Source organism: Rhea pennata, chromosome Z (assembly GCF_028389875.1).
Source record: "Rhea pennata isolate bPtePen1 chromosome Z, bPtePen1.pri, whole genome shotgun sequence".
NCBI classification, from domain to species: Eukaryota; Metazoa; Chordata; class Aves; order Rheiformes; family Rheidae; genus Rhea; species Rhea pennata.
Window position 1 is genome coordinate 8,364,815 of NC_084702.1, and position 15,883 is coordinate 8,380,697.

The 15,883-nt window shown below is 41.6% G+C and overlaps 1 protein-coding gene across 9 annotated transcripts in view; it reads right to left on the reverse strand.

Annotated features, from left to right (window-relative positions):
* Window positions 1-1,799: 1,799 nt before the first annotated feature.
* KANK1 (KN motif and ankyrin repeat domains 1) overlaps window positions 1,800-15,883 on the reverse strand; it is a 127,519-nt gene continuing 113,435 nt past the window's right edge. For all 9 annotated transcript variants that reach the window (XM_062599412.1, XM_062599415.1, XM_062599416.1 and 6 more), the window contains 7 exons: window positions 14,315-14,518; window positions 12,605-12,692; window positions 9,725-9,944; window positions 6,868-7,010; window positions 6,112-6,312; window positions 3,522-3,620; window positions 1,800-2,792 (listed from right to left, as the gene is read on the reverse strand). In XM_062599412.1, the coding sequence (XP_062455396.1) occupies window positions 2,730-2,792; window positions 3,522-3,620; window positions 6,112-6,312; window positions 6,868-7,010; window positions 9,725-9,944; window positions 12,605-12,692; window positions 14,315-14,518 (1,018 nt within the window). In that variant the 3' untranslated portion in view covers window positions 1,800-2,729. The remainder of the gene's footprint in view (window positions 2,793-3,521; window positions 3,621-6,111; window positions 6,313-6,867; window positions 7,011-9,724; window positions 9,945-12,604; window positions 12,693-14,314; window positions 14,519-15,883) is intronic.

Here is a 15,883-nt window from a genome sequence, read left to right on the forward strand (position 1 = left end):
TTTAAAATTGCTGTCATGAGATATAAGCCAGAGTCAAAGGTATGATTACTGATTTCCTTATGGCAGGAAGCACAACTAAACAGTTTATGGTCAAACCAATGCTAAATAAAAAACGTGTTCTTGGTAAAAGAGAAAATAGAAACTTGCTCAAGGTCCAAATACTCTACTGGCAATACAGTATTTCTTCAATAGATAGGAACTCATTCCATTGGATAAGGATATGCATTTATAAACAAGTAAACTGGATTTTCTGTGAGATTAAAAGTATACATAATAGAACAATATTTCTCAGAGTGGCTAAAGCAATCATCTTTTTCTCTGCTTCCTCAGCTGGCTTTGTGTAACACCAGCACAGAACATGTTTTTAACTCACAACAAGAACAAGCTATCTTGGCTTCTTTTTGCTTTCCAAACCATTATTCTAACTGTGGCAAGGGTGACAGATGAACAGTTATAAAAATGAAAGGAAAGCCACACTTGCCCTGTCTATGCACAAAAAAGATGGGTCACAGACAGTAGTGAGCATGTCTCTCCTGTCATCCCATGAGCTTCCTGGGGTAAAAGCAGTTGTAGGGGTGATAGAAAGTCATTAAGGTTTTCCAGTCTGACCCCAGCTTTTACTGCTGCAACTTGGTGTATACAAGTATGTTCCCTTTCCGCAGTATTTTGGCACTTCTCAGCACCAGAGAGCACACAGAGCAACTGTCAGCAGCAATGCTCCCACTCTGTGCCCCCACCACCTCATGGGAGCGAAGTGCTGTGAGATTTTGCTCTCTGCTTTGCTTTCTACATCAGAGCTGGTAACAGATGCAGAACGGCTGTGAGGAAAAGCAAGGTCAGAAAAGTGGGATTCACATTTGGGCCTGAACATAGTCATTTCAGCTTGCTGTGGGAGTAAACTGCGGAACACCAAAGCTCCAAAGCTTGCACACATAGGCTTCACCCTCCTTGTAAACAGTGCTGTGGGCTTTTAGCAGAGCTGCCGATGTCTGAGAAGGTAAGCGGTCTTTAGAGGACAAGAGACGCAGAACGCAGTAGGGATGGAACAGGGAGATCAGACTGACGTTATCATTCTGGTGTCATTGATACCAAACTCTTATTCCATTGAGCCTGAAATCCACCCAGATCCTAAGTGAACTTGAAATTCATGAGGAAGCCAGTCTCAGTGTCACATGCTCTGTGTGATGGGCTTCTCTGGGACTGTTACTTTGAGAAATGTCCCTGTGGTGGCAGAGGCACCTCGCCTGTTCCTCCATCCCACGGGTTACTCCCTTCCACCAGGGTACTGGCCTGGTACAAATATCAGACTGCATCTGCAGAACCAAACCACACCAAATCTGACAGAGCTCATTGGAACTTCATGCAGCCCAAGCCATCTGCGTTTGTGCCAGCTGGAAGGAGGATGGCTTCAACAGGTCCCTGTGCCAAGGGGACTGTGTAGGATAACCTGTTTAATAAAGAGCGGGGAAGAAGGATAGAGAAGAACAGGATACAGAAGAACCTTCCAGGTCCCTTGAAGGAAGATTCCTCTCCTAGTTCAGCAAGTGGTCCAACCTCCACAGCAGGTAAAACACCAGTGAAGGCAGATCATCTGAGCAAAGCTTTTCACTCTGCCAGTTAGCAGGAAAAATTGAATTTGCGCACCAATGCTGCGCACAAAAGCAACATCCCCCCCCCCGAAAAAGTTGAACTATCCAGTCCTCCCTGCCTTGACTTACCAATCTATCCTGTTTCACTACTGCAGTTGTAATTCACAGCATTTTGGGACGATGACAAATCACAAGTAAAACAGAAGGGAGTAAAACAGCATAATGAAATTTTATTCTGAAAATATGGCAAGAGTCTAAGGCACTTCAAACATTTAAATACACATGACTAAAGTGAATGTGACAAGGTAATAGCATTCCATAAATATGCACCGAGAACTACACTCAATTCCACTCAAGGGGAATATATAGCTGGTACCTCTAATTTTATTCTCCAATAAACATGTATGGAGCTTATGGACTGACACAGTTAATAAAAATATGGTAACAAGACACGTAATTCTTCATGTAGTTTTTAATTATTAAGGAATATAAAATGTTGAAAATACTGTGCGAGTTAATCTTATAGATACTATTATCTTTAATATAAAAAGTTATACGTTATCCCCAATAAGCAACAACTTTCATGAACTTCAGACCTGACAGAGGGTCTGCTCTCTATTCCTAACCCATCCACCCACCAGCTCAAGCTCCGCGGAACCAACTATATAAGCAACTGCAACTTCTGAATTTCAAATAATTAAAAACATCAAAATCATGTTGGAATGAAATTTATGAAGAAGGTTACTGTGATAAAGTCTAGGCATAGCAAATATAAATATGTTTTAGAATGATTAAAAATATGCCACTGGGACCCTTCCACGAATAGCAGTAAAGTTCTCAAGCTGTATATGACATGAGAAAAGACAATATACAGCAAAGAAAAACAGTATTTATGCCAGTATGTGGAAAAATGAGTAAGTGAGCAAAAGAACAGTTCTGGCTAAGGGTCTTAGCCATCTACTACCTAACTATGTGCTTGCTTCAGGTTTACAGTTTTCTATTTTTAGCACTAGATCTCTGCTTTCACTTTGCTGGTGAGTTCAGGCACAAGACAATTACATTCAGTATCTGTCTCAGTAAAACAGTAACAATTAGCAGCTTAAAGATGGCATTAAGATTTTTACATATATTCACGCATTACTACTCAAGTGTGGCTCTATGGGTAGGACCAGGAGACGTCTTTCTGCTAAGCCTAGGAGTGCCCTAGAAAAGAGGAGAGGAAAGAAAAATTTATCAAACAGAAATTAATCTAGCTAACTGAATGAGAAGACAGCAGTCACAAGCAGTCTGTTCAATCCCTTCCCTTCTACTGCACAGACTTTTAAAATTTTTGTTTTCCCTCCATTTTGGGAAGAGGAGTACCGACTAGCATACAGCCTACTACCTCAGAGTACATACTGTTTACACAGTGAAACATTTAGCAGAAGCTCATCAAAAGAGTGAGTCAGGGCTCAGAGAGCAGGCGGATACTTGACAGAGCACCTAGGACAGTTGTAACCAACTTTGTTTCAGTGACTTGCTCAGAAATTAGCATTGCAATGATGCAACAGCACCTCTGCACACTAGCCAGTGTTAGTGAACTATCTTCAACTCAAGAGAAAAGGGAGGAAGAGATATCCTTCAGCTAGTGACCAGCCCATTGCAGTCCGAATTTTAAAATTTACATTTTACTTACCAGCATAAAAGTTGTTCTGTGGATAAATGCGAAATTTCATGTGCTGTACTGCTCAATAAAGAGCACAACTGAGTAGCTGAGAGAACCAATTCTGCATAAAGTGGTAGCCCACAGAGTACTCTAAAGTGCTTTCTACCCAGATAGAGCAAGTCAAATGAGGTGTTTTTCATTTCTTATTTACATTTTTCTATTATGTTCAGAAACAGCAAGTTAAAATGTAAACTACATTCAAAATATGTAGGAGGTTTCGTACTAACCGGTGACTGGGTTTTGGAAAAGTTGACGTGGGCATAAAGAAGAACGGCTATGTCCTTATGTCCAGCTTCCAGGGCTATAGAAAGTGCTGTGCTGCCATCCTGAGAGAAGAAAGGAAGAAATATGAGAAATTATTGTTGTTTGTGTGCTTTAGCAGATCCCTCTAAAGCTCCATCAGCCCAGGGAGAAGGGAAGTTACTGAAGTGAAGGCCCTCCTGCTCAGACAGCTGGGTTAATTTAGAGTCCTGTTTAATTTCTTCTATTATAATTAAGTGACAACAAGCCTTGTGCTGCTGGTTTATGAGGCAGTCCAATTGTCAGAGGCCTCATAATTTCTCTCAATGAGGAGGCTAGATTATTGCTGAGCAAGAATGAGCATGCCATTATCACAATAATGTTACATGTAATGCTGTGTAAGACCAGCGATTTCAGGAGATTGGTCTGTCTGAGAGAGACTACAGTGCCAGTGAAGAGTGGAAGAAAGGGTAAGGGAGGGATAAATATTAATCAGTTATGATAATTGTTTTGTTACAGCTCCTATTAACACTAAGAGCAATTGCATTTCTAATTCCAAATGCTCCTCAATGGGAGCCTCACTACTAATAAATGGACTTTCCTGTTCAGATATTGTCACCTCTGTGTCTGAGGAAACACTGTTTCTTTCAGAAATCACGGCTGTTGAGCCTGTTAGATGCGCTTTTGCTGAAAGGTTAATTTATTTACCCACTACTTTCCCTTTAGACCCCTCACTTGGGGGGGGCAAGAGAAGGCCAGGAAGAGGTGGAAGTCAGAAAAACTGGGCTGTGAACTTCTGAGCTGCCAGCAAAACACACTACTAAGAAGCTGCCACCTCTCCCAACTCTTTCTTCCTGGTGTGTTTCCCCTTCCAAAACTGATGCATCACGTGGCTACAGCACCCTGCTCTCCCATGGCTTTTAACTCACGTGGCAGGAAGCTACAGCCGCAGCGCAGCATCGCAGTGGCTTGCTGGCCCACTGCCTGCCTTTCTAGCCCTTGCACACAGAAGTTTCCACAATAACATCAGCATTTGAAATGACCTCACAGCAGCCACCTCCTGTGCGGGCTCTCTGAGATGAGCATGTTTTCCAGCCCCTGCTGTAGCACTGGTTATTAGAAAGATCAGCACCAGTTTAGAGAACTTTGTTTCCAGCACAGGACACAATGAACAACATCCAAGTGAAAAGCCTTCTCATGAGACTATCAGGAGCAATTATAAATAAACCTAATGGTGCTGAGCAGACAGGGAGGCAGAACAGCTGGCCACTGCAGTACGATAAAATGCACTACAAATACTATACAGTCAATACTGGCAAAGAAAACAGGAAATTCGTAGGAGAGAGAGGCCGAGTCATTACCAGAGTGCACAAATCAGGTGGATGAAGCCCAGCGTTGGTCAGCAATCATGCTAACTGGAGAAGCGCCAAAATTACACTCCGAGCAGCTCTGTAAATGCTAAAAACCTCAGAGTCTCCCAGCACAGGCAGACCCGTTAAAAATGAGTAAGAGGAAGACAGGCTGTGCTTGGATAACAGTATGAAACTACCTTCAGGAATAACTGAGTGTCATGTCTCCCACTAAGATTTCAACTATTGACTTGATGATTAACAGTGCTACTGTGGTACTAGATAATAGCATCCAGCCTGCAGTAACCTAGATCACCCTAAAAAAGATCTGTTACACTGAAGCCTTATGTTTTTCCTCTGAGGCCAGCTGTTATACACTGCTTGCACTGGAGGACAATAAAACCAGCAGCAGCTTCTGAAGCAGGCAAACGAACAGAAAAAAATTGCTCTGCCTTCCTAGGACAGTTTCAACAAATAAACACCCACCACCCTCCCAAATTCAAAATCCAGGCTCCATTTCAGCACTCAATGGGTGATGGCAATAGCATGAACTGAAAAATATGCAAGAAATGATGTTGTTACCAAGAACACAATAATACTCAGCCAAGACAAAAGCTATGTCAACATTTTAAATCTTGAATTTGATCCATTGATCAAATGCTGGCTGTTTACAGTGTAGGCTGCAATGATCTTTGCAAACCAAGAAATATGCAACTGACACAGAGGTCACAGCCTGCATCTGTTTACTGTCAAGAAAATTCAGCTTAATGACCGAAAAATTGAACCAGTACTCTCAAAAGTCATAGTGCAACTACCGAGTGAACATCTCATGAAGAAAGTCTTGGGACTGATATTTGCCATGAACACAGGAAAACAACAGAGCAAGGCCATTAAGCCACCAAGTAAAGTCCTAACGAAGAATTAGGAAATTCCTGGGAAATGGGGAAGGGATATGAGAAGGAAAGACATTTTTTACAGTACACCTAATGCTAAGTACAAAAATTACTGGTAGGGAGTCTTATTAGAAAAGCAAAGAGAGAAGGCAAATAATCACAGCACTTCCTACAACTAAGCAGAGGATTCATGGTTTAGTACTCTGGGGTTATGAGTCAGAGTTTCATGTAAGTAGATTTCTGCAGCTCTTCACCAAATCAAAAAAGTAAATCAGATAAACATTCCAAAGTTGGAGAAACCGTATCATGAAGCAGCGTCTGGAAAAGCAACTCACATTGTCCTCCAGGGTGCCATTACACCCAGGCTGAGCCAGCAAAAGTTTGACTATTTCTACATGTCCATGTTCACTAGCACACATCAGAGCTGTGGAGCCCTCGTCATCCTGGATATTGACATCTGCACCACAGGCCAGCAAAGCTTTAACCATGTCTATCCGCCCATGACTTACAGCCAGCATCAGAGCAGTCTGACCAGCCTGCATAAAAAGAGAAAAACCCAAATCACCACACAGGCAATCAATGACAAAGCATGTACACTTTTTTTTTTTTTTTTTTTTTTTGGCATTGTGCTTTTTCTGGAGAAAAAAAAAGGGTTGTTTTCTATAGGACTGTCAAGTCTCTGCTTGCTGTTACTGAAATACCTTTCATACATGCTATATTCTACACTATCACAGATGCTTATTAAATTAGAGCTATTCCTACACAGCTTAGAAGGAACTAAACGCTATAGAGTTTGTAAAAGCCTCCCAAAATTCAGTAACGGCTTTTTCATATAATACTCAATCTTCTTCAATTTTTCAAAATTCTTCAATTTTTCTTTTTCAACTGCACCCACACCTAAGGCTCAGCTGCTCTTCCAGGGCTCTATTTTGTAGACAGCAATCCAAAACATACATGGAAACATCAAGAGACTATAGAGAGCCACAGTAAATGAGTGCAAGGGCTGCACCAATGGAGCGGCAAAGGGAACAGGGACTAAGAAGTGAAAACCGAGTGAGTTGTAGTAGTGTCCTGCAAGCTGTTGGACTGACCTGGCTGGCTTTAGCATTCACATCCCCACAACTGAAGAGCTCTTCCACTATCCTCATGTCCTTCTCCGCTTCCACAGCTGCAAGTGCAGCCAGCATGATGGGGGTATAGCCGGCCTTGTTCTGGTGATTTACGTTACAGACATCTGCAGAGGGATGAGATAATTTCTTTGGAAAGCAGAAACCCAAAAAACAGCAATTGTGCTAATGAACTGAATAAACTGTTAGCAGAGCAGCCTATAAAAAAAAGAGGCAGCAACTGGTCTGATAATGGAAGCAATTCAAGGGAAAGTGGAGAAGAAAAAAATAAACAGGGGTGCTCTTGAGCCAGAGACAGAAAAGGATTCTCTTCTGTTTTGCATGAAAAACAAGGGAGGACACAAAACCATTTTATGTGACATCATTTAGGCATCGATTTGTAATTTTAAAAGCCAGTGGTGTGAAATTTGACAAGATCATCAGATAAGGAGGCATCCTTGTGTCCAAATCTTAGAAATGCAATTATGTATTTCTTTATGTTCCCCTCCCGAGGAATCTACTTTGCAAAACAAGAGAGAGTCCATCAATATGGCGAACAAAAGTGCTACTTCTCAGCACAAACATTTTCTTGTAACTGATGCCATTTTAAAGCTCTGCAAGTGTACTTTGACATGTTTTGGGCTGTAGAAAAGACCTTCCAATTAAAGACTGTTCCCAGCTCTATAGACTATTTGACTCTGAACAATGGCACTCTGGGAACAAACACAGTCTTGTTCTCTGACAAAGTGCCAAGAGCTGTCAGAGTTCTCCTTTTCATTCAAGTTTAACCCACTATTCCTAAAATTCTGCAAAAGTCCAGCAGGGGTTATTACTTTACCAGCCAGTAGGGCTTTGAATGCGCTTATCATACTGGAAAGCAAGGGCACAGACTTACATACACAGTATCTGTAGACTAAGGATTAAATTGTATCACAAGTATTTTAATAAGCAAAAATGTTACAGGAAATTCTTCAGATTTATTGCCATTTTTTAAAGTGAAAAGAACCCTTGTAGAAGCAATACAAGTGCAGTTGTAAGAAAATGCACATTTTTCTGTGTTCTACAGCTCTTACTTGTGCTACCTATAACCAGGTAGAGCTATCCAAGCTCACTTTCAAAACTCACTTCTGGGTGGCTCCTATATGGGAGCCACTGAAGCAGTACAGAACACTGCACTCTGCTAAATGCATTACTTAATGAATAATTAACAATTAGCGAATGTGAAGTTCTTCTTTCCTGACTGCATTACTTCAACACAGATGTATTTCTTGAGGTCACAGTTCAACTCCTTTTCTATATGCCTAAGGAAAGGATAAAAGCTTTCTTTTCTATATATCCTCTCAGTTACACCACATGAAAATAAAGAAAAGCTTCATCTCATCTGCCCTTGCCACCAAACACACCTCTCATGCTGTTTTCTTGAACCAAAAATCTGCATGTGATACGCACACCGCATTACACAGGTGGCTGTACTAACCATTTAGACATTTTCCACAGGAAGGCTGTCAAAACCTGATGGAATTTGCCTGTAAGCAAATACTGTCCATGTGACGGCTAGCGTTCTCGTCACCTGGCATTGGCCACCGGGTTTTACACCTCCAACCACTACTAACGCTGCTGTTAACCACGGCAGTAGCTCAGGCTACCCCGAGATCCTCAGGGAAGGAGAAGGATCTCTCCTCCTGCCCGTGTGGCAGGGCTCGGTCCCCACCTGGTGCTGTGCCCCCTCCCACCTTTCAGCTTTGCTATGCTCCTGATGTCCCCTGTGTTCCCCTGCTGTGACTCATCGCTCCCAAGGGGGCTGCATCCAAACAGGCCCAGAGCTCTCAAAGCGTTTGCCCTCCTGCTGAGGAAGGCTTTGCATGCCTAACAGACATGCTGGATTATTAAAGTTTAGATTTGTACCATCAAGATCCTTGCTTATCTTATGTTTCCCCTTTCGGGCTTATAAACTTTGCTAAGCTTGCACAGCAACCGGTTTCAACTGAGCCCCCCTATTGGCCTAGTTAAGCTCCACAACCAAATTCCCAAGGAGTAACAGGTTTTATAACTACTTTAGAGTAAGAAACTCAAGCCAGGGAGCAAAACTGCACTCAGACAGATCACATCCTGCTCCTATTTATCTATGATAACTTTCTGTTGGTTGCCTACCAGGTTAGCAGCACATAGGGAGCAGATGCTGTGCGGTCTCCCTTCTGCCACTACTCTCTCCCCATGCGTGTTGCAAGGGGATTGAGAAAAGGAAACAACAGCAAAAGCAGCCAGATGAGGTATCATCACCTTGTTCATCTAACAGGGAAATGCTCCTTCATGGCAGAATGACATATCGTTCCAGTTCATCAACAGGGCAGCACAGACTTACCAAGGGGGTGGTCAGAAACAGCCTCTATACTGCTTAGCAAATTATGGCTATATTTGAATACTGAACATGAATACTAATATCTGAATGAATCTTACCCCATCAGCACCCTACCAGTAGCAGCAACACAAGGAGCTGAGCGGCAGCTGCACAGCTTCCAGAGAAAACTGTTAGAGCCAGGCACTGCTCAAGTTAGCCTACAGTCCAAGAATCAAGGGTCCACCCGTCTGTCATAACCACTGGTCAACTCTGTTCACAACTTACCTTTTTTTTTTTTTGTAACTTCTGCAAGAGCTGTCACCACCATCTCTAAAGTTAGCACCAAAATCAGGGATTCCACACTATTTGTATTCAAGTGAGCCACCATAAAACTGTTAATACTTAAAATACTCTTCTGCTGCAAGAACCAAACTCATCCTCCTGCTCACCAAGAATTTCACCTGTAAGGGGGGGAGGGGAGAGAAGAGCAAAGAGCCAACCTACTTGCATCCAAAAGGAGCTTTACAATTTCAAAGTTAGAATGTGAGACGCTGTAATGCAGAGCTGTGTTTCCATTTCCATCTGCCATATTGATTATATGTCTGAGGACAGCAGGAGAGATCTCTTCAAAAGCAGTTATGTAGTCTCCAACCATTTCAGGAACAGCAGACTTCTGACTTGAGACACGAAACCACTCATGCTGGATGGTATTTAAACAAAACCTCTGCCAAAACCAAGATAGAAAAAATTTACATATGCACATTCTATTTAAAGGATTTTCCATCCCACAAGTCATCAGTGTAGGAAGCCAAGCCTTTTTTAGTCAAATGTGGGCAGAAAGTATTCAGCTTACAAACAAGATACAAGATCTGATGCTTTTCCTCTGAGTAAATCTCTCTACAATACCAATTGTTTACCTCCTCCCATTTCACTTCATTTTCAGTACGTCTTTGATAGAACTAAATTTTAAGATGAGACTACTCCCAGAATTAATGGATATCAGATACAGGTGAACAGAACCTGAACCATTTCCGTAAAATACTTAACCTAGTCTATAAATCAGTGATGCATCTCAGACTAAGAGCAATGGAAATTTCTCAGGAGGTAAAACAATGTGCATTGCTAAGCCAATTAGACCCAATCCTGAGGCAGGATTCATCAAATCCACAAAACAAAAAATAGGAGAACCAGCTGGAAAGCAGTTCTGCAGGCAAAGAGCTGGGCATTACAAAGGATGACAACCTGAACCTGAGTCAACAACATGATGATGATGGTATCTTCATGATGTAAAAGGCAAATACTATATTAGGGTGAATAAATAAGTCTACAGCTTGAGGGCATGTCATGCAGTCCCTTCTCTATGCCTAGCACTGGGTAGGCAACTGCTAGACTATATTGTCTGGTCTGATCACTGAATGAAGTCCAAATGTGTTCAAAGGTAAGCAGCAAGGATGATTAAAAGTCAAGGAAATCTGACCTACAGGAAAGATAGGAAGTATCAGCAATGCTTTGCTGAAAGAATAATGGGGCAAAGAAATGCAGTAACATTTCACAGTGTAAAAGGCTGTTGCAAAGATAAAAGAAAGAACCTGTTCTTCATGTCAGGATGGATGGCTACAGCTGTGATGGATTTAAGCTGCAACAAGGTTAGACATTCAGGAGAAACCTTCTCATTTTATGGACTGACTGGGGAGGGTTGGGAGCCTTTTCAGCCAGGCACCAATCTATTTGAAACAATGCAGGTTCAGCAGACCTAGCCGTGAGCTGTTCCTGACAGCTCTGATTCTCTGAGCCCGTTATTACCAAGCTGGAAGGACCATCACACCCTGCCCCTGCAAGTCAGAGACCACATAGGTTGTGAACATGCAGAACTGAAACACAAAAGTGGTCTTACAGTGACACAATAAAAATAATTTGGTTTTAGAAATTAATGAGCCCCGGAATGTCACGAAGACATTATTTTTACAGGCAAGATATCACATGCATTAGAAATAAAGGATAGACTTTCCTTTTATTCAAGCATTCTGTAACAAGACATCCCAATAAGCAAGCAGTAACTCCTCCTGGTGTGAACAGCAGCTACAATGGAAAAGGCTGGGATAATTTATACAGATCCCTGACTGTACTAAAGGCTAATCTTTTTGATCAAGAGCTCCCTCTAAGCAGAGAGACAGAGAACAAGAGCTGATCAGTCTGCAGTTTCCAGCTACAAAGCCCCATTTGTGCTGGTGAACACTTGAAGAAAGTAACATATAAGTTTAAATTACACTTCCAAGACAGAAATTATCACCTGATTATGCCTTTTTTGACACTTTCAACTCCCACTTCACCTGCAACATTTGTTGTTTGAATGCCAGAATTGATCCTGAAGGATTGACACAGCACTAGAAATCACTTCTCACACTTGTATTAACCAACCTTTCAAAATGTTTCCTGGCCCAGAAGCGCCAGAATTAGACATACACAATTTTAGTGTCCTCAAAAGCTGTAGATGCTCTGTGGCAGAGGAGCCTGGCACTGGATTATTGCATTTAACATCACAGCACCACTATCACAAATGCAAAATGCAATCTCGTACCACCAAACAGAGACTCGTATTCATCTGTGTTCAGAACGCCCTCACAAAATAACATGGGCAATTCCTACATGCAGCAAACACAACACTATTTCTTTAAGGTTAATATTAGCAATGAATCCTCCTTTGTCTCTTTTGCACTCCATTAAGGATATCACGCACAGCGAGCAAGACAGAAGCAGCATACATTACTGTGCTCAGAGAGAGGCAGAGCACATTCAGTTTCAGAACAGACTTTGTGCTTTTGTCACTGAAAGAAACTGTCTCTCCACTCCATGCATTTTCTTAAAGTGAGGCGTGTGTGCAAACTACAGCTGTGCTAAAACAACAGCTACAAAAACAGCAGAGGAATGCAGGGGAGATGCACTTTCACATCACTATTTTTGTACGTGTGCCTTGAGGTGACAACAGCCCAGCACAGGAAGCACAAGGATGCTGTTTAGAGAGAAGTCTCCTGATCTTAAAAGAAAAAAAGAGAAAAGAGAAAAGAGAAAAGAGAAAAGAGAAAAAAGAGAAAAAAGAGAAAAAAGAGAAAAAAGAGATAAAAAAAGGAAAAAAAGGAAAAAGGAAAAAGGAAAAAAGGAAAAAAGGAAAAAAGGAAAAAAGGAAAAAAGGAAAAAAGGAAAAAAGGGGGAGGGGAGAAAAAGAAAAAAGAATTTAGTAGCATAGCAGTGCTTCCAGGGAAGATGATATCCTGATATCCCCCTTCTGCCTAGCCACTGCAGTTCTGGTCCTGTAAAACAAGAAGTTATCCCTCTCTGAAATTTCTCTGTTGTAGTTCAGGGAGAACTTTGCTTTGCATTGCTTACCACATCTTTGCTGGTACAGGCCTTGGGGTCATCAATGTTGTTCCTAAGTAGATGGCAAGCAGAGAGCATCTTTTCACTTAGTTCGTATCTGAGAAAGACAGTAGAAGACATGTCACACAGAAATTTTTCTCCTGTCAGGTAGAAACATTTACCTTTCAAAAATTAATGTGGGAACAAATGTTTCTAGGCAGGCCATAAACTGCCGAGATGCAGAATCTGTTCTGGCAGCTGCTCTCACCAGGGACTCCCTGAATGGGAAGCAGAACTGCTGCTGGCTGCACCACAGACCCAGGCACGGATTAAAAACATGCTTCCCAGATGTACGTGGGAGGATCAGTATTAACAGGGAGCAGGCAACATTCTATTTCTGCATTTTAGACTTGCTAACCCTTTTTAGTGGAAATTTGCACTCATTGCTCTTACTGCAGAACACGTTTTATATTCTGTGTTTTGATTATTTGGTTACAAAGAAGAAATATTGATTACTCTTCTACCTAAACAGTCCTCGTGCCCTTTTTCACCATCATCTCTTTCTACATTAAATATTAATTAGACAGCTGCTTTGAGCACTTTAAAACTTGTAGCTCCTACGAATAGCCCTTAATTATATATTTCTGCATCTCTTTTACTTAGCAGATGATAATTACAGATGTGATGCTGCTGACCTGCATCTCCAGTGCAATATGATATATACTAGTGTTTTCTTTTACTATTATTATTCTACTTACATAATTTTCCAAGCCTGTACACTTCTAAACATTTAGCAATCTCTGTGTCTATAAAATATCCCTTCACTAGGTATTTCACTGTGATCTACACTTTTACTTTCTTTTGTCCATTCACTAATCAAGAATGAGAAAAATACACTAAGCTACTGCTTTCCACACGTCAAAAACATATGCCTTGCCTGTCAAATGCTATCTTATGTAGCTCATTACCCAGCAATTTGATAAGCAACTTGGCCATGAAATGCTGAATGGGTGTGATGGTGTATGGTCTCAGCGTTGCACTACCTCCATGCTACCCTCCAATGGCTCACCAAGCATGGTCAGCTAAGGTTGAGATGACACCAAAGGTGGAAACACAAGATGCACTGCAAACAGGCTGTTGACCTCATGGGCACCGTTCAAGACTCGCTTATTTATCCAAATTTTTACAGACTATGTCATTAATGAGGCAATGTCTGCTTCCAAATGAGCACCACTTGTTATCAGAGACAGCCGCTCTTGGCAAGAAGTAACTTGGGTCTTGGTGTAAGTGGATCGTTTCGCACTGTTGGGGTCAGTGTTGGGAAGGATCACCTCTGACACGTTCTCACAGCTCACAGAAAAACACTTTGCCAGAAAGCCGTCTCTGGCTACCACTGACTGCCACATATGGTTACATTTTTAATATGTGTGGACAGATAACAGATTCAGGAAAGTATCAGATTCATACGCTGGGATCCAAGCTTGCCAAGCACAGTGTTTTTATAAAGCTTCCTGATGAACAGCTAAAATACGCTTTCCTGATAAGAGCTGCTGAGACTAAGTGTAAATTACAGTCTATAAGCAGGGCTGTGCACTCGTTCAACCAGGGAATCACTGTGGGCGAGCAGCAGCTGAGGTTTGCAGTTCCTCAGCGAGTGCTGAAGCAGCCTGCTGCTCACGGCGCGGAGCAGAGCGCGCTCATCGCTGTTGGGTGCACGCATCAAGAGGAACCATGACGTACCTCTCCCGGATCTCCACCTCCTCGGCCTCACACTCAGGCAGGGGGACATCCCCGGAGCAGACCTGGGGGGCGCCAAGCCCAGGTGGCCCCTGGTCCTCGCGCGGTGCCCCAGCATAGGGGTACTCGCCGCCTTCGCACTCCTCCTCCGAGTCCGAGGAGGAGCTCTCCTCAGAGCTGGACTCGTCGCTTGACGTGGTCTCATACCTAGAGTGAGAAAGCGATGGGCAGAGCCGACTCTTTGCTTCACAGCAGCAACACACCAGTTGAAAGATGCTTTGGGCTGAAAGATGCTTTAGGCATGCTTATTCCTCCATTTTCCACTCAAAACCCTTGGTAATTTCTAATTAACCACCAAGACAGGTCAAAGGTAAAGAAGTTTGGGGGTTATTTCAAACACAACTAAGAAGTGTTGACACAAAGTAGACAAATCACTTTCCAAAAGCTTTTATCAGCAGATGGTGGCTGCAAAAAGCGCTCAGGAAAGTATATACGCACACAGTCACATAAGTTCCACTGATCCAAAAGCTTAGCTCTTGACTAACAGAACAGCAGGAAAACACTGTTTCTGTGTAAGACAGAGCTTGCTGTTCTTTACTGAAGGGCTGAGATAATGCTGGGAAACCGCTTCTTATTGCAATGTTTTTTAATCTGAAAGAAGCAAAACTCATTTTTTAAATTCCTTCTTTAAATCTGAAAAACAGTGTCACTGTCAATCAAGGTCTCTTCATAAATCCCTTCATGCTGACATTTTGTGTATTATATGCACACTGTAAAACGAAAGAATAAAAAAGCTTATTTTAACAGAAGTCTTACACTCTATCAAGTATTCCCTGGGGATAGCCCCAAAATGTTCTGCTCAGAGTAAATTTGTGTTATTGCCTTACTAGGTAGGTAAAAAGAGGGGAGCCAAGAAACCTATCTAATGACAAGAGCCACAATTTAAAAAATCTTTCCAGTGATGACCCAAAACATTTTTTTTGAGAGAGTTTAGTTGAAAAATAAATGATCCAGACAATTATAAAGCTGTTTTTATGATTTACTCTCAAACCTCAACAGCTAATAAGCTAAAGTACTAAGCCTATTTTTCTAATACACAATGATACACTAGTGACAACAGCCCCCCACTGCAAGCAATCACAATTTTAACCTATACGTATGACATAATTGCAGTATTTAGACTACGTATTGCACACGGCATTCTTAAAAAAAAAGATAAATTAATATGAGGAACAGATTAGCAAAACTATATAAAAATTATTTGTTGGAAATATTAGGAAGTTCTCTGTGACATTCTCAAAATGGCAAGAAATATTATAAAATAAAATTCAAACAAAGAACTGTTGTCAGCATTTAGATATTTTTCATATTTCTCTGGCACAAACACAGAGAAGTTAATTCTTAGGCAACACCATCTCTTACCGTATTTCTTAATAGCACAATGATGCTCATGTAGATTGCCAAAGACACATGAAAGTTTTATTTACTAACATACAACCTGAGAAACATTTCCTTGTTTTTTTTTTTGTTTGTTTGTTTTTTTTGTTTGATTCATTCTCTTTTGTTAAATTT